Below are 23,788 nucleotides of genomic sequence, written 5' to 3'. Positions count from 1 at the left end.
CAAAGGCTGTGTTTCTGGGTGTGGGAGAGAAATGGCGCCGGCGGCTGAAAGAACAACAACATAAACCGCTGGAAAAGCTGAGCAGGTCCGGCAGCTCGTGTCGGGAGAAGTCCGAGGAAACATTACCGGTCCGGGGGTCCTCCTTCAGAACAGGACCAGGTTTCAGAAACATCCCGGGGAGGTCGCCAGGTCCGAGCGCCAAGACCTGGCTCCTGCCCCCGGGGAGAGGAGACAGTGAGACAGGGTAGGATTGGGAACCGCGGGAGGAGGGAGGCTGGGGAGTTTATAAACTCCTAGGGGGAGGCCGCAGGCCGCGAATCAAAGCCCCACAGGCCCAGTGTTTACTTCACTGAGGCAGGACCTCAAGGGTTGCCCGGGCAACCGGCCGCCATCTTTGTGAGGTAAGTCTTGGGGCGGGGATCGCGGGCGGCCATCTTGGTGAGGGCACCATCAACTGTTATATCTGGGAAAGAATTCCACCCTCGTGGCAGCCCCGGCCTTGGCTGAGCTTAATTACTCACACTGGGGTAAAAAATGAGGTCTGCAGATGCTGGAGATCAGAGCTGAAAATGTGTTGCTGGTTAAAGCACAGCAGGTTAGGCAGCATCCAAGGAACAGGAAATTCGACGTTTCGGGCATAAGCCCTTCATCAGGAATGAGGAGAGTGTGCCAAGCAGGCTAAGATAAAAGGTAGGGAGGAGGGACTTGGGGGAGGGGCGATGGAGATGTGATAGGTGGAAGGAGGTCAAGGTGAGGGTGATAGGCCGGAGTGGGGTGGGGGCCGAGAGGTCAGGAAGGAGATTGCAGGTTAGGAGGGCGGTGCTGAGTTGAGGGAACCGACTGAGACAAGGTGGGGGGAGGGGAAATGAGGAAACTGGAGAAATCTGAGTTCATTCCTTGTGGTTGGAGGGTTCCCAGGCGGAAGATGAGGCGCTCCTCCTCCAGCTGTCGTGTTGTTATGTTCTGCCAGTGGAGGAGTCCAAGGACCTGCATGTCCTCGGTGGAGTGGGAGGGAGAGTTAAAGTGTTGAGCCACGGGGTGGTTGGGTTGGTTGGTCCGGGCGTCCCTGAGGTGTTCTCTGAAGCGTTCCGCAAGAAAGCGGCCAGTCTCCCCAATATAAAGGAGGCCACGTCGGGTGCAGCGGATGCAATAGATGATGTGTGTGGAGGTGCAGGTGAACTTGTGGCGGATATGGAAGGATTCCTTGGGGCCTTGGAGGGAAGTGAGTGTGGAGGTGTGGGCGCAAGTTTTACATCCCCTGCGGTTGCAGGGGAAGGTGCCGGGAGTGGAGGTTCGGTTGGTGGGGGGTGTGGACCTGACTAGGGAGTCACGAAGGGAGTGGTCTTTGCAGAACGCTGATAGGGGAGGGGAGGGAAATATATCCCTGGAGGTGGCGGAAATGACGGCGGATGATACGTTGTATACGGAGGTTGGTGGGGTGGTAGGTGAGAACCAGTGGGGTTCTGTCTTGGTGGCGGTTGGAGGAACGGGGCTCAAGGGCGGAGGAGCGGGATGTGGAGGAGATGCGGTGGAGGGCATCGTCGATCATGTCTGGGGGAAATCTGCGGTCCTTGAAGAAGGAGGCCATCTGGGCTGTGCGGTGTCGGAACTGGTCCTCCTGGGAGCAGATGCGGCGGAGATGAAGGAATTGGGAATATGGGATGGAGTTTTTACAGGGGGCAGGGTGGGAGGAGGTGTAGTCCAGGTAGCTGTGGGAGTCAGTCGGTTTATAGTAGATGTCTGTGTTGAGTCGGTCGCCTGAGATAGAAATGGAGAGGTCTAGGAAGGGGAGGGAGGAGTCTGAGACAGTCCAGGTGAATTTGAGGTCGGGATGGAAGGTGTTAGTAAAGTTGATGAACTGTTCAACCTCCTCGTGGGAGCATGAGGCAGCGCCGATACAGTCATCGATGTAGCGAAGGAAAAGGCGGGGGGTGGTGCCAGTGTAGTTGCGGAAGATGGACTGTTCCACATATCCTACGAAGAGACAGGCATAGCTGGGGCCCATGCGGGTGCCCATGGCAACTCCTTTAGTTTGGAGGAAGTGGGAGGATTGAAAAGAGAAGTTATTCAGGGTGAGGACCAGTTCAGTCAGTCGAAGGAGGGTGTCGGTGGAAGGGTACTGGTTGGTGCGGCGGGAAAGGAAGAAGCGGAGGGCTTTGAGTCCTTCGTGATGGGGGATGGAGGTGTACAGGGACTGGATGTCCATCGTGAAAATAAGGCGTTGGGGACCGGGGAAGCGAAAATCCTGGAGGAGGTGGAGGGCGTGGGTGGTGTCCCGAACGTAACTCATACTGTCCAGCGATGTGCAGGTTAGGGTGGATCGGCCTTGCTAAATTACTCATAATGCCCAAGGATGTTCTGGTTAGTGTTTATTGGCCATACTAGCCTATTCCTGATGAAAGAGGTAAAAACAATGACTGCAGATGCTGGAAACCAGATTCTGGATCAGTGATGCTGGAAGAGCACAGCGGTTCAGGCAGCCTCCAACGAGCAGCGAAATCAACGTTTCGGGCAAAAGCCCTTCATCACGAATAAAGGCAGTGAGCTGGAAGCATGGAGAGATAAGCTAGAGGAAGTTGGGGATGGGGAGAGAGTAGCATAGAGTACAATGGGCGAGTGGGGGAGGAGATGAAGGTGATAGGTCAGGGAGGAGTGGGTGGAGTGGATAGGTGGAAAAGGAGCTAGGCAGGTTGGACAAGTCATGGGGACAGTGCTGAACTGGAAGTTTGAAACTAGGATGAGGTGGGGGAAGGGGAAATGAGGAAACTGTTGAAGTCCACATTGATGCCCTGGGGTTGAAGTGTTCCGAGGCGGAAGGTGAGGCGTTCTTCCTCCAGGCGTCTGGTGGTGAGGGAGCGGTGGTGAAGGAGGCCCAGGACCTCCATGTCTTCGGCAGAGTGGGAGTGGGAGGGGGAGTTGAAATGTTGGGCCACGGGACAGTGTGGTAGATTGGTGCGGGAGGCTCCTGCCCGAAACGTCGACTTTCCTCGGATGCGCCTGACCTGCTGTGCTTTTCCAGCATTACTCTAATCTTGACTCCTTCCGTCTGCTGCAGATTTCCGCTCTCGGCCTAGCACCGCCTCATTGTAACGCCACAACGCGGAAGTGGCCCGATCCGTTTCAGAGTGAAACACCCTCCTCCAGGCAACTCCTCATCCTGGAAGGGAGAAGGAAAATCTGTTCACTTGTAGCAACTGGAGTGAATCTAGGGAGGGATCAGACTCCGCAACCTCTGGTATGTGTCTTATCTGGTGAGGAGGGATGGATGATAGCGATTGGGGAGGGGTGGATAATTTTTCGGTTTTATTTTAAAACGCACCCGGCTCCCACAGATAATTGCATCAAGTACAAATACAGCACATGCAATAATCCACGTTGCAGCTTCAAGCCAGCTGTAATGGTTTTGCATCCTGTTGTTCCTCCATCTCGGCTCCTGCGTTTCAGTTTCCTTCCCCCATTCCCACCCCCGCCCCAAGACATTGATGCTTCCAAGCTGACACTCAAAAGTTCGGGTTGTCCCTCCATTCTTTCCTAATTTTCAAAACTCACAAAAGGCAACTTTCCCATCGGAGATGGGAGGTTATGTTGTGACTGTACAGGACATTGGCATGGCCACCTTTGGAATATTGTGTGCAATTCTATTGTTTGATGGACAATTCTATCGGAAGGATGTTGTGAAACTTGAAAGGGTTCAGAAAAGATTTACAAGGATGTTGCCAGAATTGGAGGGTTTGAGCTTAATTGGTTAGGGCTGTTTTCCCGAGTGTGCTGGAGGCATTTATACCCATTTATAAAATCACTAAAGGCACGGGTTGGATAAGATTAGATTACTTACAGTGTGGAAACAGGCCCTTCGGCCCAACAAGTCCACACCGACCCGCCGCAGCGAACCCCACCCATACCCCTACATATACTCCTTACCTAACACTACGGGCAATTTAGCATGGCCAATTCACCTGACCCGCACATCTTTGGACTGTGGGAGGAAACCGGAGCACCCGGAGGAAACCCACGCAGACACGGGGAGAACGTGCAAACTCCACACAGTCAGTCGCCTGAGGCGGGAATTGAACCCAGGTCCCTGGCGCTGTGAGGCAGCAGTGCTAACCACTGTGCCACCGTGCCACCGTAAATAGATAGACAAGGGATAAATAGACAAGGGCTTTCCCCTGGATTTGCGGGAGTCCAGAACTAAAGGGTAATAGCTTTAGGGTGAGGTGGATGAGCAAAAGGAACCTAAGGGCAACATTTTAATTCAGAGTGTAGTGAACGTAAAGAATGAGCGCACAGGTTAGGCAGCATCCAAGGAACAGGAGATTCGACGTTTTGGGCATAAGCCCTTCTTCAGGATTCCTGAAGAAGGGTTTATGCCCGAAACGTCGAATCTCCTGTTCCTTGGATGCTGCCTGACCTGCTGCGCTTTTCCAGCAACACATTTTCAGCTCTGATCTCCAGCATCTGCAGTCCTCACTTACTCCATAAAGAATGAGTGCCAGAGGAAATTGTGGAGGCTGGTACAATTACAATATGTGAAAGTCATCTGGATGGTTATATGAATAGGAAGGGTTCAGAGAGAAATGGGCCAAGTGCTGGCATATGGGACTAGATTAATTTAGAGTATCTGGTCAACATGGACAAGTTAAGAACATAAGACATAGGAGCGGAAATAAGACCATTCAGCCCGTTGAGTCCACTCTCAATTTAATCATGGCTGATGGGCATTTCAACTCCACTTACCCACACTCTCCCCTAACCCTAATTCCTTGCAAGATCAAGAATTTATCAATCTCTGTCTTGAAGACATTTAACGTCCCGGCTTCCACTGTGTTCCTTGGCAATGAATTCCACAGGTCCACACTCTATGGCTGAAGAAATGTCTCCTCATTTCGGTTCTAAGTTGACCCCCTCTAATTCTCAGATTGTGCCCATGTGTCCTAGTCTCCTCGCCTAATGGAAACAACGTCCCAGCATCCACCCTTTCTAAGCCATGCATTATCTTGTAAGTTTCTGTTAGGTCTATCCTCAACCTTCTAAACCCTAATGAATACAATCTCAGGATCTTCAGCCATTCATCGTATGTTGGGCCTACCGTTCCAGGGATCCATTGTGTGAATCTCTGCTGGACACACTCCAGTGCCAGTATGTCCTTCCCGAGGTGTGGGGACCAAAAGTGGGCACAGTATTCGAAATGGGGCCTAACTGGAGCTTTATAAAGTCTCAGAAGCACGTCACAGATTTTAAATTCCAACCCCGTTGAGATAAATGACAACATTACATTCGCTTTCTTAATCATGGACTCAACCTGCAAGTTAACCTTGAGAGAATCCTGGACTAGCGCTCCCAGATCCCTTTGTACTTTAGCTTTATGAATTTTCTCACTGTTTAGAAAATAGTCTATGCCTGTATTTTGTTTTCCCCAAAGTGCAAGACTTCGTATTTGCTCACATTGAATTTCATCAGCCATTTCCTGGGCCACTCTCCTAAACTAAATCTTTCTGCAGCCTCCCCACCTCGTCGGTACGACCTGCCTGTCCACCTCATTTGTATCATTGGCAAAGTTCGCCAGAATGCCCCCAGTCTCTTCATCCAGATCATTAATATATAATGTGAACAGCTGTGGCCCCAACACTGAACCTTCCGGGACACCACTTGTCACCATCTGCCATTCGACAAAACCTTTTATCCCAACTCTCTGCCTTCTGTCAGACAGCCAGTCCTTAATTCATGCCAGTAGCTTCACCATGGGCCCTCACCTTACTCAGCAGTCTCCCGTGAGGCACCTTATCAAAGGCCTTTTGGAAGGTTAGATGGATAACATCCACCGGGTTTCCCTGGACTAACCTACTTGTTACCTCTTCAAAGAATTAAATAAGACCAAAGGGGCAGTTTCTGTACTGTGTACCTCTATGAATCTGGCTTGGCAATAATGTTAGCCATGTCTGTATGTTCAGTTTGTCTCTGGTGTTGGTGTCAATACTTCGCCTCATTTCGCTCCCCACTCCAAACCTCCTTGGGAAGTTAACCATTTTGTCACTGGTTGCTTCTAAGGAATACTGTATACATTTGCTTCCCAAAATCAGACCTGCTCACTCTCAGCAGCATCCCAGTGTCGTGAAAGATATTAACTTTTCAGCAGAGTGATCCAAAATTCAAAGAAATGTCAGTCTTGATGTTTTTCTTTACTGCCCCATAAGATCCTGAATCAGTACCTTCAGGAGAATTAGTTAGAGCGGAGCGAGAACAGAGGGGGAGAAAGACTGGAATGGTGCTTCCAATTTTGTGGAATAACAAAAGAAAAGAATGTTCCGCAGAAAGTAGAATTGCTTGTTCTGAATTTCTCCCCTGGACTGACAGTGATGACATTTGTAATCTCTTTTCAGAGTATTTGAAGATCTGACAACTGAAGTTCCAAAATCAACAGATGAAAGGCTTACACCCGAAACGGTGACTCTCTTGCTCCTCGGATGCTGCCTGACCTGCTGTGCCTTTCCAGCGCCCCACATTTTGACTCTGGCTCGCCAGCTTCCGCAATCCTCACTTTCACATCGATAACTGACCGTCGCTGAGTCCAGTTTTGACTCTGATTCTGTGAGAAGGAGCAAAGCTCTTTGGTTCCTGTTTCAGTATATTTTCAGCATTAGTGGAACTGGATGAGAGACCCTACTATTGCAGCACAGTGAGTGTGGAGCCTGAAACAGTTATACGGCCTGGAAAGAGGAATTCACGGCAGGTAGAGGATCTATACATATTTGTGTGTGGCTGAAGATTCGGCCATGGAGAAACCAGAGGAATCCCGCCCCGTGGAGAAACCGTGGAAATGTGGTGACTGCGGGAAAGGCTTCCGTGTCCCATCTGCCCTGGAGACTCATCGGCGCAGTCACACCGGGGAGAGACCGTTTTCCTGCCCTGAGTGCGGGAAGGGGTTTGTTCAGGCCTCCCACCTGCTGTCCCACCATCGGGTCCATACCAGGGTCTGGCGGTCCACCTGCCCCGTGTGTGGGAAGGGCTTTACCCAGGCCTCCCACCTTGTGACCCACCAGCGCAGTCACACCGGGGAGAGGCCATTCTCCTGCGCTGAGTGCGGGAAGGGCTTTACCCAGGCCTCCCACCTTGTGGCCCACCGGCGGGTCCATACCGGGGAGAGGCCGTTCTCCTGCTGTGAGTGCGGGAAGAGATTTACCCACTCCTCCCACCTCCAGGCCCATCAGCGGGTCCACACCGGAGAGAGGGCATTCTCCTGCCCTGAGTGCGGGAAGGGCTTTACCCGCTCCTCTGCCCTGCTGGCCCACCAGCGGGTCCACACTGGCAAGCGGTCCTTCCCTTGTTCTGAATGTGGGAAGGCCTTCAGCGATTCTTCTACCCTGCTGGCCCACCGGGGACTCCACTCTGGGGAGAGGCCCTTCAGCTGTCCGAAGTGTGGGAAGGCCTTCAGCAATTCCTCCGTCCTACTGAGGCACCAGCGGATCCACACGGGGGAGAGGCCATTCAGCTGCCCTGAGTGTGGGAAGGGCTTTACCCAGGCCTCCCACCTACTGACCCACCAGCGGGTCCACACGGGTGAACGGCCGTTTGCCTGTTCAGAATGTGGAAAGGCCTTTATTGACTCGTCGGACCTGAGGAGGCACCGGCGGGTCCACACTGGAGAGAGGCCGTTCCTCTGCACTGAGTGTGGGCGGAGGTTCACGTTGTCCTGTAACTTGCAGAGGCACCAGCGGGGGCACCAGCGCTCTCAACAATCGGATTCTACCAGTGATGCTGCTGTGGGTCACCCTCACTAATGAGTGTTTTGGGAATATGTTACATTGTGTACCTTTTTAAATTATGATCTGCCTTCAAAATGGTCAATTGGTTCACCCAGCAGTTATTGGTATGATCTGAACTCAATCCTGAAATTGAGTCAACTTTACACTGGTCTCCTAAAAAGCTGGAAATAAATTTCCAGGATCTTTACGGTTGTAGAGTCCAACAGCACGGAAACAGACCCTTCGGTCCAACTATGCTGAACATAACCCCAAACTGAATTAGTCCCACCTGCCTGCTCTCAGCCTGTATCCCTTTGAGCCTTTCCTATTCATGTACTTATCCAAATCATTACAAAAACCAAAGGAATTCACTCTTCTTAATCATTTATTTCCAAAAGCAATTTCCAGAAGCGAGAGCCCCTCAGGGCTCACCTCCCCGCCTCACCGGGTAAATGAAAAAACGATAAGAGTAGTGGTATTTTACCGGCGGCCAAAGCCTCCCACTTATTCTACACCTCTCATGTCTCTTCACAGTGCCAGACTAGAGTCAAGCTCAACAGGGTCTTCTTTCCCCGCTAATTCTGCCAAGCCCGTTCCCTTGGCTGTGGTTTCGCTAGATAGTAGGTAGGGACAGTGGGAATCTCATTCACCCATTCATGCGCGTCACTAATTAGATGACGAGGCATTTGGCTATTTATTGCACTCATCATACATGATGGAGTGTCCATTCCGAGTTTTAACGTCGCTCGTCGACGTATGACAAACCCCTATCCAGCGAAACCACAGCCAGAAGATCTAAAAGGGGGACAGTAAAAACAAAAAAATAATTAAAATGACATTGTGCGGCAGAATTCCAGCAAGGCAAGGATGAGCTAAGGTTCTTAACCATTCCAACAGGATAACCGCTCATCCTTTGTCGTGTGAAGCGTGAAATTTATTAATTAATACCTAACTTACCCACCACCTTTAATCTAAGTGATCTAAAATCAAACAACTTTATTAATAAGACCTAAAAATTCTACTTAAAAAACCCCCGTTTAAAACTATAAAATATCACAAAAACTACTAAAACCGTAGACTTAAAATTCCTAAAAACAAAACATAATATGTCGCAAGGAGTTCCTATGAGTCCATAAAAATTCTTAAAAGCTCAAGAGTCAACGATAAAGTCAGGTTTGAAATGTTTTGTGCAAACGATTTAAATCTTGTAATCCCGAGGCTCTTCATCAAATCTGCGTTCTTTTCGAACCATTTTCCCCGGGTTCCCATAACAAACCCATAAAAAGATACGGTTCCACCTCCAACGAGGTCCAATATCTCTTTGACCAGATGTTTGTACTTCTTTACCTTCTCCTCCCAAGCATCCTCGAGAGAGTTAATCTGAAAGTCCGACCTTACAGTAACATCAACCACCACGATCTGCATATCCTTCTTCAAAATAAGATCTGGAATCCAGAGCTTCCCAGATCAAGCCTTGATCCGTGGCTCAACAAAAATTGTCCATCCAAACTTCTTCACATACCCAATTAACTCATCTATAATTTTATTGTGCCTCTTGATCCGCATGTTCTTCCTATAGGGGCACCATCCCGAGATATGTGCTACCGTCTCTGAGTCTTCATTACACCGTCTGCAGTTTTTAACATTAAATGGCCTGCCATAAGATAATGACGCCCTTGTTGGAAACAAATTAGTCTTTAACAAAAGTGCACTAATCACTTTGGACGATTTCATGTATTGTATTCTCTGCAGCCAACTATTAGAAATAGTCATTTTTAAAATAGTGAATTCCTGCCCCTTGACAGGTAAGGGCCATCCATTTTCTCATCTCTATTACCCTCCAATCTGTGTAGTTCGTACTCGCATATTCCTCCAAGCCATCTTCACTATTATCGATAATAGTATCCATCTCCTCCAATCCTCGAATACAGTTTGGGTCCCAAGTATTTTCCATCACTTTCAACTTACTCAGTCTGTACATTCTCTCCGCCACGCTACTTCCATCGAACCAAAAAGACGCATGCAACACCTCATCTTCTGATTTCAGTAGCGTCCCATACTTCCGCATTATCGATATCGGAATAAACGTTGACAGCCGACTTATGGCAAGGCCACCATCACGGAATTTGGCATATAAAACACCATCCGTGATGGATTGTGGAAGGTGCAGAATCTTTTTAATCGCACACTTAATAATATTATCCAATCTACTTAAGTAATTCAAAGAAACCTCCGATAGAACCAGGTAATAAAATAATCTAGGAATAAAATACGTTCTTAAAAGTTCTAACTTTTGAACCGGTTTTAGGGGAGAGCTCTTTGAGTTCCCCAACCATATCTCTAATTGGCTTTCCCAATCGGCCTTACTGATCTCCAACCAGGGGTCACTCTTAGCCCCTAAATATTTATCAGTAGTCCCTGGCTCTATAAACTGTATACTCCCATCCTTAAATTCCCAATTTAACCTATCATTAAATATAACGGTCTTATTCTTGTAGGTAAAATAAAATCCTTTAGTCTTCTTAATATTAACCTCCAGCCCCGTATTTTTACAAAATCTTTCAACTATTTTTAAATTAAACCCCATCCCTTCATAAGACTGACTAATCAGGGCGATGTCATCTGCAAACGCCAATGTTGCATAATGACACCTATTCCCTTCCTCTCCTAAAAATATTCCCTTTTGTCTTTCCTCAATGGTACAAATCAAAGGGTCCATAATAATATTGAACAAAATTGGTGATAAAGCATCACCCTGCTTTACTCCACAAAAAATTGGAATATTTTCGGTTTTACAATTAAAACCTTCAATATGGGTAAAGTTCCTCTCATATAGATCCTTAATTAACTGAATAAATAACACCGGAAGCTGGAGTCTTCTTAACGCTGCAACAATTAGTTTGTGTCCCACAGTATCAAAGGCCTTGGCTAAGTCTATAAAGACTACAGCCAGGTCCCTCCTATTCCTTTTCGCCCCATTAATAATATTTTCCAATATTTTAATATTTTCTTCACACCCTGAGACACCTGTCATAAACCCTTTTTGTCACTTGTTTAAGTTAATTACTTTATTCAACCTATTCGCCATAATTTTTATAAAAATCCTGAGCAATATCGGACCGATTGTGATTGGCCGCCAGTTATTAATATCCTTTAATTCTTCCTCCTTGCTCACTTTCGGGATAAGAACCGTCCTACTGATTTTAAGTTGGTCTGGGATCCTACCATTTTTAATTCAAATGGAATATAACCTAGGCAGCAGCAAATTATCTTTATTAAAAACTTTAATTATATCTCCCATCGTCACCCCATCCGGCCCCGCAGCGGTTTTCGCATCCATCGCCTTAATGGCATGATCGACGTCCTCCGCCACTACGGGACCGGTTAGGGCAGTGGAATGGGACCCCTCTTCCTGCCTTCTATATTTAGCAAACCCTCTTAGGTTGTTCTTCTCATTTACATTCATTAACCTTTTCTTAAAATGATCTTCTAGATCATCTTTATCCAGAGGGCATTTACTCCTAACAGGAGCCCCCATTAAGATTCTAGCCAAATATTGTCTTTTTGTTTTGTATAGGATCTGCAATTCTTTAAATTTACCTTTCCTTTTACTAAACCTTTTCTTAGCTTCATTAATCCTCTTATTTTTCCTTAATCCACTATCCCTTAATTTAGACCCTTAAAGCAATTAAGGGTCTGACTGCTTTCCCCTGCCCCAATCTAAATCTGTGCCCTCTAGTTCTGGACTCACCCCCCAATCTTCGGAAAAGACCCAATCTATTTACCCTATCCATGTCTGTCTAGAAGGTCACCCCTCAGCCTCTGATTTTCCAGGGAAAACAGCCCCAGCCTCTTCATCTCCTTGCAGCTCAAACCCTCTGACCCTGGTAATGTCCTTGTAAATCTTTTCTGAACTGTTTCAAGATTCACAACATTCGTCCAATAGCAGGGAGATTGCGCACAGTATTTCAAAAGTGGTCTAACCAATGTCCTGTACAACTGCAACATGACCTCCAATCTCCGTTATTGATGCTCTGACCAATAAAGGAAAGCATGCCAAACGCCGCCTTCACTATCCTATCTACCTATGGCTCTACTTTCAAGAAACTATGAACCTACACCCCCAAGGTCTCTTTGTTCAGCAACACTCCCCAGGATTTTACCAGTCAGTGTATAAATCCTGCCCTGATTTGCCTTTCCCAAATGCAGCACTTAAGTAAACTACATCAGTCACTCCTCAGCCCATTGTATGCTGTTCAAATAAATACAAATGCCACTTCTGTAAAAAATAACGATGTAGAATTTAGCCAGGTCACATGTCTTCAGGAATGCTTTCTCTGTTGTTGACATTGTTGTTGTTGAGATGGTGCCTTCTCTAAGACATAGAGGTGTTTGTGAAAGCCAGTGATTCTCTCTGAAGAGCTGAGGACCGTTAGCTCTGGTGAATGACAACTCTGGGCTCTTTGTCCAACTGCACCCTTCCCCTATACCCTTGATGACTTATCAATATTTCTTACAATTGGATTGCTCCTGTGTTGCCAAAACTATCAGATTTAAATTTAATAGGTGTTTCATGTCTGAGGATTCAAATTGATTGGCTAAATTCAAAAGCCTGTTGTCTGAGTAAAAACTGCTGTTTGACACACTAACTGTACAGCCTTTCCATAAGAAATGTTTCTGTTCAGGTGCTCGCTCTGTCTGCTTGCGACCTTACCGCTCACAGACAACAGTTTTAAATTGTGAAGTGCAGAAAAAACACATGATCTTTTAAAGTGACCACGCAATGCTTTCCCCATTTTACAATTTTACACACATCACCAAATTCGACCTTCCTGCCTCCCAATCTACAGTTACAGAGGAACCTCGATTATTCGAATGAGATGTGTCAGCACTATTTCGTTCGGATAATTGATTAGTCAGTTAATTGATTCGCTGCCTGTCCTCTGGGGCTCAGAGTTTTCTGAAGTTTCCTTCTTCCTCGCTCTGCCTGCCTTGCTCCCTCTCTGTCTCAGGGTTTGTTTCTGAGCAGACACACATTGTTAGGGACCTGCAACATTGCTGAAACCCCTGCTGCCCTGCCACACACACACCCCCCCCCACCCATGTGTCCCTGTCCCCATCAGCTCCTGTGAGCCCCCTTAAGTCTCCCATCTACCCCCCACCCCCTCTCCGGGCCAGTCGGACTGGACGGCAACAGTAAGACTGCTCCTGCCTTTGGGGGTGGGGGAGAATGAGTCTTAAAATAGTGCGTGTGTGCATACACGCTACGTTTTATTGCAACTTTTTACCTGTACAGGACAATGTTGGAGAGATTTTCTGGAGAAGGGAGGTTTAGGATATGTCCCTGTGTAGAACTCCAGGGGAAGTGTGGGGAGAGAGGGTGGACGGTCAGTCATTTGGAGACTGTGCCTGGGCTCCTATCGATGTCCAGGACTGTTCTCGGCAGCATTTCAGTAAGCCAAGTGCGTTTTTAATCATTATAAACAAAAGACGCAATCAATCTTAAAACATCTCTGTTTCTATCGGGACCTTGAGATCTTCTTTGGATAATCTGAAATTCAGATAGGCGAGGTTCCTCTGTACTCTACCCAACTTCACAACACATCACATCAGAAAGATGACACTTCACATCTGCCTTTAAATAAAGAAAGAGATAGGGTTTAGACTGCTTTCTCAAAACCTTTTGAAGGGGGGTGGGCATGGGTCTGGTCCATAACAGCTGTCACTAACTTGTTACCCACTAGCACTACCATCAGTGTATAGTACCCAGTAGCTGCCAACGGTAACGTGGTTTCTTGGCCCAAACACCACAGAGTAGGATATGGTCTGAATGCGTCCCTGTAACACAAACCGTTAAGGACCAGGCCTGACCTTCTCAAAACATTTGAAGAATGTAGGCCAAACCCTAACTTTTTAACTTTTTTTTTAAGCATTTGTGAAGTGGATATTCCCGGAATGATGCATCTGGTCAAACCACTCCGTTCCAGCCAAGACAATTTATTTACACACTCCAGCTGAAACACAAACAGAAGAAAATAGTATTGAGAGTAACTTGTATGAAAACTGATTATTGCAACTTAATAAAGCTTTCCAATTCTGCAACATCCTGTGAACACACTTCTTGGCAAAAGGGATATTTGAACACAGGTTCTTAAAGGCAGGAGAGATTTCAGAGAGTGGAGTCAGGCAAGAAAACATCTATTAAAGCGTGTTTCATTGTAGCTGCTTCTCTTGGACCCCAGTAGTTTTCTGACCCTGCTAAAAGTAAACCAAACTGGGAAAACAAAACTGAGCTGGGAGAACTGTCTGCTCCCCTTTCGTTGTGCAACTGTGTCTGTTAGCAATTTTGACACCACTGCTTTTAAAACCCCTCTTGAAAATAACCATGGACAATATAACCTTGTTAAAGAGGCAGAATCGTCCTGATACCATGTGGTCTGGGTTCTTGTGGAGGCAGATGGCTTGACATTTATTAATAACACTCATTATTTACACTGTTACATAATCTCAGGCTGAGACACTGTGCTTATTGATGTATTACATAACTAGAACACAACATGTGGCTGAGTGACCACATATTGCACTGTGACTACTGAGGTGAGGGAATGGCCTTTGTTGTGGAATGCCTCATTGTGAGGTGATCCAACTGCCTGAAATGTGCATGGTCTTTCTGCAATCCATACAAAGCTACAAGAGACTTCATCCTCTCATCTTCAACAAAGAAGGTGTCGGAACTTCGTTTTTAATCTTCCAAAATGTCCTAGGTCCTGAAACAGCCACAGCAGACTGCAGGATATTCCTCTCTTCATGGAAGCAGGGATACAAAAGGCAGGAGTGGAGAGGCTGCTTGGTTTAACATCAGTCAAAGGGAGAAATGCTGCAATCAGTTATTAAGGAAGATAAATTGTGACATTTATAAAATCTTGTTGCAATCAGGCAGAGTCAACAAAGATTTATGAAATTGACTCATCATTGGGAGATCTATTTTAAGAAAATAACAAGCAATGTGGATCATTCAATTTTATTTTCTTTGCTTTATTATTATCACATGTACCCAAGTACAGTGAAAGGTTTTGTGTGCAGTACACGCAGATTATACCACACAAAGTGCATCAGAGTTACAGAACAGAGCGAGAATACAATGTAACAGCTGCAGAGAAGATGCACAAAGAGTGACATCAACATTAAATATGAAATTTGAAGGGTCCATTCAGCGGTCTAATAACAGCAGGGAAGAAGCTGTTCTTGACTCTGTTAGTCAATAAATTTAAGCTTCTGTATCTTATGCCAAAAGAAAGATTAAAACCAGGGTGGGGGGTGTCTTTGATGTTGGCTGCCTTGCTGAGGCAGCAGGAAGTACACATGGTTGGAAGGTTGGATTGTGTGATGGACTGGGCTGTGTTGCAATGGTCTGTAGTTTCTTACGATCCTGGGCACAGCAGTTGCCGTACCAAGCCACGATGCATCCAAAAAGAATGCTTCCAACATATAAACATTGGTAAGTCTTTACAGATATGCTGAATTGCCTTAGCCTCCTAATATCGTTTAAGTGAGTGCACAAAAATCTGGCAGTTGAAGTAAAATGTTTATTAATGTGAAGTCGTCCATTTTTGTTGGAATAACAGTAAAAAGGATTATTACTTGAATGGTAAAAATAATTGCAACATGCTGCTGTGCAGAGGGACCTGGGTGTGTATGTGCATGAATCACAGAAGGTTAGTCTGCAGGCGCGACAGGTAATTAAGGCAAATGGAATTTTGTCCTTCATTGCTAAAGGGAATGAGTTTAAAAGCAGGGAGATCATGTTGCAGCTGTAGAGGGTACTGGTGAGGCCACACTTGGAGTACTATGCGCAGTTTTAGTCTCATTTGAGAAAGGATGTACTGGCACTGGAGTGGGTGCACAAGAGGTTCACTAAGTTGATTCCGGAGGTGAGGAGAGACTGAGTAGACTGGGATTATGTTCATTGGAATTGAGCAGAATGAGATAGGATTAGATTAGATTACCTACAGTATGGAAATAGGCCCTTTGGCCCAACAAGTCCACAGCGACCCTCCGAAGAGCAATCCACCCAGACCCATTCTCCTAACTAGTGCACCTAACACTATGGACAATTTAGTATGGCCAATTCACCTAACCTGCACTTCTTTGGACTTTGGAAATCCACACAGACATGAGAAGAATGTGCAAACTCTACACAGGCAGTTGCCCAAGGTGGGAATTGAACCCGGGTCCCTGGTGCTTTTGAGGCAGCAGTGCTAACCACTGTGCCACCCCTCTTATAGAAACATATAAAATGATGAAAGAAATAGATGAGACAGACCTAGAGAGGATGTTTCCACTGGCGGGTGAAACCAGGACCAGAAGGCAGAGCATCAAAATTAGGGGGACCCGATTTAGGACTGAGTTGCGCAGCAACATCTTCACCCATAGGGTTGTGAATCTGTGGAATTCCCTGCCCAGTGAGGTAGTTGAGGCTACTTCAGTAAATGTTTTTAAAGCTCAGATCGATAATGTTTTGAGCAGTGAAGGAATTAAGTACAAACAGGGCACAAGATATCTGTGAAGCATGGTTGACAGGTTTGGGAACAGGGTTGCAGGGTTGGGAACATGTGAGAAACAAGTTTAATGAAGGAAGCCTGTCAAACTTAAGTGAAATATTGTCATTTGTGGTAAGGGGGTAGAATATAAAGTCAGGGTGTTTTCCTCAGTTTGTCAGTGGTATAGGGAAGACCACCAGATTTGGTCTCTTTACTCAGGAGAGTATGTAAATATATTCAAAGCAGTTTATAGCTGTTTTACTCAACCTATAATTGGGGTCAAGAGGTTGTCAGGCTTATCAGTTAGAGCTTAGAAGAATCAGATGATCTGATGGAAATGTATAACATCCTGTGAGCACTTAATGTGAATGTATAAATCTCATTGTGCCAGAGACTAGAAATGAATGGACACAGTTAACAAATAGGTGGCCTCTCATTTAAGATAGAGTTTTGTTTTTCTCTCAAGGGTTCCCGAATCTTTGAAATTCACCTCTTTAGAGAGTAGTATGAGATGGAACAGTGGTTAGCACCATTGCCTCAAAGCATCAGTGACCACAGTTCAATTCCACCCTTGGGTGACTGTTTGGGTGGAGTTGTACATTCTGCCCATATCTACATGCGTTTCATCTGGGTGTTCCGGCTTCCTCCCACAGTCCAAAAGATGTATGGTTCGGCGGTGGGAAATGCAGGGTTACAGGGTAGCTGGGTAGTATGGTCAGTGCCGACTCAATGGGCTGAATGGCATGCTTGCATACTGTATGGTTTCTAGAACTGCCTGGAGCCTGTAACGGACCAAATAACCCATAGACACTTTTCTTACACTGCTTTTATTCAAGGGCTGCAGAGCCATTTCCACAAGGCGGCAACAAGATCCCCAAATAATCAAATACATCAGCTTGATATATTGTGTTATTTTAAGAGCAGTTTACATAAAGTCATAAAGATGTACCACATGGAAACAGACCCTTCGGTCCAACCTGTCCTTGCCAACCAGATATCCCAACCCAATCTAGTCCCACCTGCCAGCACCCAGCCCATATCCCTCCAAACCCTTCCTATTCATATACCCATCCAAATGCCTCTTAAATGTTGCAATTGTACCAGTCTCCACCATATACTCTGGCTGCTCATTCCATACAGGTACCACCCTCTGCGTGAAAAAGTTGCCCCTTAGGTCGCTTTTATATCTTTACCCTCTCATCCTAAACCTGTGCCCTCTATATCCTATCCATTCCCCTCAATTTTGTAAACCTCTAAGGTTAACCCTCCAGGGAAAACAGCCCCAGCCTGTAGCTCAAATCCTCCAACCCTGGCACCATCCTTGCAAATCTTTTCTGAACCCTTTCAAGTTTCACTACATATCCCAATCAATAGTATAAACTTGTTTTATGATTACCCACATCCCATTACAATTAGTGGTTCTGGTTATTTTATTTGTCTTACCTTGTTGTATTTGATCAACTACAGCAACTAGACACTTGCTTGATTATAATATCCAATGTCTACAGAGTCACGACCGTTCTCTTGAACACGGACTTGTGACCACCTCATTGTTGTCAAAGTTCCTTATTTGTCCTTACATTGTCAAGGTTTTACTTTGTCAAATGTCTTCCTGGCTTTTTGCAGTTAGCACCCTATATTCTACCCTTGCCAACATTTTCCCTTCCAAGTCTGTACGGGTATTTCATGAGAAACCTCAGGAGTGTGGGGTGAGAAAACAAAAGGCCCCGATTCTCCCACAGCAGTGTCACCGGCAGAATCTGGTTGGAAATGCTGGCGTCTCTGCAAATTGATGACATGAACCTCCGCCCGCACTTGGGGCAGGCAAATGGCCTCAGCAGCTTGAATGAGTCGACGAAGGCCTTCCCATACTCTGAGAAGACCGGTCTCATGCCTGTGTGAACCTGCGGGTGCTCGGTCAGGTAGTAGGAGTGCGCGAAGCCCTTGCCACACACAGCGCAGCTGAAGGGCCTCTCCTGGGTGTGGATCTACCAGTGGCTCAGCAGGTTCAAGGCCTGGGTAAAGCCCTTCCCACACTCTGAGCAGCTGAAGGACCTCTCACTGGTGTAAACCCACTGGTGGGTCAGCAGGACGGAGGAATGACTAAAGGACTTCCTGTACTTGGGAAAGGGAACAGCCTCTCACCCGTGTGGACTTGCTAGTGGGCTAGTAGATTGGAGGAATTGCTGAAGGTCTTCTTGCACTCTGAGCAGCTGAAGGGACTCTTCCCCTGCGTGGACCCACCGGTAGGTCAGCAGGTCAGAGGTATCGCTAAGCTGGTTCAAGGCCTGGGTAAAACCCTTCCCGCACTCTGGGCATGGAAGGACTACACTCAGTGTGCTGCAACAACAGGGCATCTCATCCAATTCCACTGACCTGAAAACATACAAACAGGAATCTAAAAGCTTTGCTGCTTCTCAGAATCATAGTTGAAAATTATTGTGGTCCTGATGGATTGAGTGACTGTCAGACATTGACTCTCCAGTGTCTGCAGTCCTCACTTTCACGTCAGAGTCAAATTGCAGTGCTGGAAAAGCACAGCAGGTCAGGCAGCAACAAGGAGCAGGAGAGTCGACATTTCGGGCATAAGCCCTTCATCTGTTGATTTTGAAACTTCATTCTTCAGATCTTCAAATACTCTGTGTAAAGAGATCACAAAAGTCATCAATGTCAATCCAGGATACAAATTCAGAATAAGCAATTCTACTTGCCGTGGAACATTCTTTTCTTTTGTTATTCCACAAGATTGAAATCTCTCTCTCTCTCTCTCTAACCCACCCAGATCCATTCCTCTATCCCTATTGCTCAACATTTACTCCTGACTAATGCACCTAATCTGCATATCCCTGGGCACTCTGGGTAATTTAGCACAGCAAATGCACCCAAACCTACACTTGCCTGGGCACTGTGGGACAACTTAGCATGGCCAATCCACTCCAACCTGCAAATCCCTGGACAGTATGGGCAATTTAGCCTGGCAGCATCACCCTAACTGCACATCTGTGAGAGGAAATTGGAGCGCCCAGAGGAAACACATGCAGACACGGGATGGGAGGAAGATGGTGCAAGCACCACGCAGTCACGCCGAGGCCCATGGCACTGAGGCAGCAGTGCTAAACACTGAGCCACTGTACCTTCCTTTTCCACTGCCCACCAAGTCACTCAGTTTGAGTTCAAGCAAAGTTCTATGTTTAATTTTAGCTTCACACTCCTCAAACCTTTCTCCTGAGTAAAGTACTCGATTTTCCTCCCCAACCCCGACCATGGGAAAGGCAAAGAGTTCTGAGACTCTGGAACTGGGGAATACCATAGAATCCCTATAGTGTGGAAACAGGCCATTTGACCCAAAAGGTCCACACCAAACTTCTGAAGAATAACCCACCCACACCCATTCCCCTATACTTTACATTTACCCCTGACTAATGCACTGAGCCTGCATGCTATGGGGAAACTTAGCATGACCAATTCACGCTAACCTACATATCTTTGAACTGTGGGCAGAAACCGGAACACCCGGAGGAAACCCACATGGATGCGGAAAGGTAATACCCAAACTCCGCACAAACAGTCACCCTGAGGCTGGAAGCGAACCTGGATTCCTGGTGATGTGAGGAGAAAGTGAGGACTGCAGATGCTGGAAATCAGAGCTGAAAATGTGTTGCTGGACAAGCGCAGTAGGTCAGGCAGCATCCAAAGAGCAGGAGAATCGACGTTTCGGGCATGAGCCTTCCTGAAGAAGGGCTCATGCCCGAAACGTCGATTCTCCTGCTCTTTGGATGCTGCCTGACCTGCTGCGCTTTTCCAGCAACACATTTTCAGCTCTTGGTGATGTGAGGCAGCAATGCGAACCAGTGAGTCACTTTACCATACCAGTGTGCTGAAAGAGTGCACACTATATTGATTTGTATGGCATGGTGGATTATTGAGAAAGGTTAAATCTCACAGGGTCTGGAGAGATCTAACTGACTGGGTACAAAATTTAGGAGCGCATTCCTGCAGGTGCTGGAATCACTCCTGAAAATAACAAAAGCTGAAGATCACAGTGGGTCAGGCCGCATCCATGCGGAGAGAGCAAGCTAACGTTGAGTCAAGGTGACTCTTCATCTTAGAGATTCATAAAGTCATGACTGGGTATAGATAAGATGAATGGCATGGGTCTTTTTCCTGGGCTGAAGGATTTCAAGACTAGGGGACATATTTTTAAGGTGAGAGCAGAAAGATTTAAAAACTAAACACAAAGAATGGTGCATGTTTGGAATGAATTTGCAGAGGAAGTGATGGATGTGGGTACTGTCACAATATTGAAAAGACAATTTGGATAAGTACGTGTTTCAGAAACATTTACATGATATCGGGCCAAGCGCTGGCAGGTGGGACTAGTTTAGTTTGGGATTATGGTCGACATAGATTGGTTGGACTGAAGGGTCTGTTTCTATTCTATGCAATTTTAAGATACAGTGAATGTAGAAGAGTTTTCCACAAGTAAGCGAGACTAGGACGAGAGGACATAGGCTCAGGGTGAAGGGAAGCCCTTCAGAACTGAGATGAGGAGGAATTTCTTCAAATAGAGGGTGGTGAACCTGTGGATCTCGTTGCTGCAGAGCGCTGTGGAGGCCAAGTCATTGAGGGTATTTAAGACAGGGATAGATAGGTTTTGATTAGTAAGGGTTATGAGGAGAAGGCAGCAGAATGGGGTTGAGAAACATATCAGACATGATTGACTGGTGGAGCAGACTCAATGGGCCAAATGGCCTCATTCTGCTCCTGTGTATTATGGTCTTAAAAGTGGGCAGATTACTAAAGTGGTTTTCATGAATAATTTCAGAATCCCAAAGAAGAGTCGTTGGACTCAAAACATTAGCTCTACTTTCCCTCCACAGATGCTTATAGTTTCTCCAGTGATTTCTGTTTTTGTTTTAGATTTACAGCGCCCGCAGTTCTTTGTTTAATTTATCACAGATACTTCTTACCCTCCCCTCTCCCTGATCTACAAACTATTCACTTATTGTAGAAATGATCACTACCTCCCTATCAGAGTACATCTCTTTGTTACACAATGATTGTTCAATTTTGTGACCAAAATAGTTGGATTTGTCATTACTTACACCAGAGACTCTCATTATCTCAAACAAGCACACAGCCAAATTGTTTCAGACTGTACATTTATGTGATTCAATACAATTCCCTCTTCCCTACTTAACCAGAAATGGAGGGTTTGGGTTATGAGGAGAGGCTGGATAGGCTGGGACGTTTTTCCACTGGAGCCGATGAAGTTGAGGGGTGGTTTATACAATCGTGAGGAGTATAGATAAGGTGTCTTTTCCCTAGGGTTGACAGTCAGGAGGTTGACTGAATGCCTACAGTGTGGAAACAGCCCTCGACCCAACAAGTCCACGCGGGCCTTCTGAAGAGTAACCGAACTGGACCCATTTGTCTACAGTTACCCTAGCCTAATGCACCTGTCCAACACAAATACAGTATGGACAATTGAGCATGGCAAATTCACCCAACCTGAACATCTTTGGATTGTGGGAGGAAATCAGAGCACCATGGGAGGTGGGGATGTGCAAAGCCCACACAGACACTCACCCTGAGGCTAGAATTGACCCTGGGCCCCTGGCACTGTGAGCAACAGTGCTAACCACTGAACCACCGTGCAACTACACACCCAACTTCTACCATTCTACATCCAACCAAGAATCCACCAGCTCAACAAACAGTTTTTCAGTTTCATTTCCAATATGAAAAATTGGAAATGTGCAAAACCCTGCTCTCTCGGCTCAAGGGTGGAAGACAGAGGGTGATGGTGGAGGGTTGTTTTTCAGACTGGAGGCCTGTGACCAGTGGAGTACCACAAGGATCGGTGCTGGGTCCTCTACTTTTTGTACTTTACATAAATGATTTGGATGTGAGCACAAGAGGTACGGTTAGTAAGTTTGCAGATGACACCAAAATTGGAGGTGTAGTGGACAGCGAAGAGGTTACCTCGATTACAACAGGATCTTGACCAGATGGGCCAATGGGCTGAGAAGTGGCAGATTGAGTTTAGTTCAGATAAATGCAATATGCTGTATTTTGGGAAAGCAAATCATAGCAGAACTTATACACTTGATGGTAAGGTCCTAGGGAGTGTTGCTGAACAAAGAGACCTTGGAGTGCAGGTTCATAGCTCCTTGAAAGTGGAGTCGCAGGTAGATAGGATAGTGAAGAAGGGATTTGGTATGCTTTCCTTTATTGGTCAGAGTGTAGAGTACAGGAGGTCATGTTGCAGCTGTACAGGACATTGGTTAGGGCACTGTTGGAAAATTGCATGCAATTCTGGTCTCCTTCTTATCGGAAAGATGTTGTGAAACTTGAAAGGATTCAGAAAAGATTTCCAAGGATGTTGCCAGGGTTGGAGGATTTGAGAGGCTGAACAGGCTGGAGCTGTTTTCCCTGGAGCATCGGAGACTGAGGGGTGACCTTATAGTGGTTTACAAAATCATAAGGGGCATGGATAGGGTAAACAAAGTATTTTTCTTAGGGTCAGGGAGTCCAGAACTAGAGGGCATAGGTTTAGGGTGAGAGGGGAAAGAAATAAGAGACCTAAGGGGCAACTTTTTCACACAGAGGGTGGTACAGGTATGGAATGAGCTGCCGGAGGATGTGGTGGAGGCTGGTACAATTCAATATTTAAGAGGCATTTGGATGAATATATGAATAGAAAGGGTTTAGAGGGATATGGGTGGGACTAGATTGGGTTGGGATATCTGGTCGGCATGGACAGGTTGGGCCGAAGCCAGGGAGGACTTCAAGGACCCTGGTCCTCCTGCCAATCAGAACCCTCCCATTTGTCCGAATGCGGAAAGTGGACCATGAGTTTCTGAAGATGCTGCTGCTGCTCCTCTCTCTTTAAATGCTGTACATTTCTATAACTGCATTTACCATGTGTTTACCAATTGAGAAACAGACCTGGACCAACATTTCCTGACTCTGTCCCCTCCCTGCATTCACTCTTTCTTTTCAGTTGCTGCAAGTCAACAATTGAACGCCAGAATGAAACATAAATGGAAAAGGGGTTGAGAAAAGAGAGTACCATACTCACAGATGGTGGATAGAGGAAGGAAGTTGCAGTCTGGGCTGAAGCTCAACCTTCATTTAGAGAGAGGGGAGCAGCAGCTTCAGAAACTCATGTTCCACCTTCCGTATTTGGACAATCGGGGTCTCTGATTGGCAGGAGGACCACGGTCCTTGAGGTCCTCCCTGGCATCTTATTGGTCTATTTGAAGAATGATTCATGCCGTTCCTGCATTCAACGAAGAACATGCGCCGCTTTTGCTGACACGCGCAGTACGCTTTGTGGAGAAGCTGCTGTTCCGGACGGATTTGAAGTGTCCGAATTTTTCCCCTGTGGCTCGACATAACCGCGCATGCTCCTTGCTATTTTTGATGTTCACCTTACTTCCACCCCTTGTGATTTAATAAATCTCAATGAGGTCATCCTTCAACCTCCTGTGCTCCAGTGAA

At 46.4% G+C, this 23,788-nt stretch overlaps 1 protein-coding gene across 1 annotated transcript in view; it reads left to right on the top strand.

Moving 5' to 3' along the window:
• LOC132807084 (zinc finger protein 345-like) overlaps positions 1–23,788 on the top strand; it is a 60,604-nt gene continuing 36,816 nt past the window's right edge. The window contains exons 1-3 of the mRNA XM_060821386.1: positions 1–244; positions 3,056–3,235; positions 6,381–7,776. Coding sequence (XP_060677369.1) covers positions 6,774–7,776 — 1,003 coding nt within the window. The 5' untranslated portion in view covers positions 1–244; positions 3,056–3,235; positions 6,381–6,773. The remainder of the gene's footprint in view (positions 245–3,055; positions 3,236–6,380; positions 7,777–23,788) is intronic.

This window comes from Hemiscyllium ocellatum (assembly GCF_020745735.1).
Source record: "Hemiscyllium ocellatum isolate sHemOce1 chromosome 27 unlocalized genomic scaffold, sHemOce1.pat.X.cur. SUPER_27_unloc_1, whole genome shotgun sequence".
Taxonomy (NCBI): domain Eukaryota; kingdom Metazoa; phylum Chordata; class Chondrichthyes; order Orectolobiformes; family Hemiscylliidae; genus Hemiscyllium; species Hemiscyllium ocellatum.
This window is presented reverse-complemented; position numbering and strand designations above follow the sequence as displayed.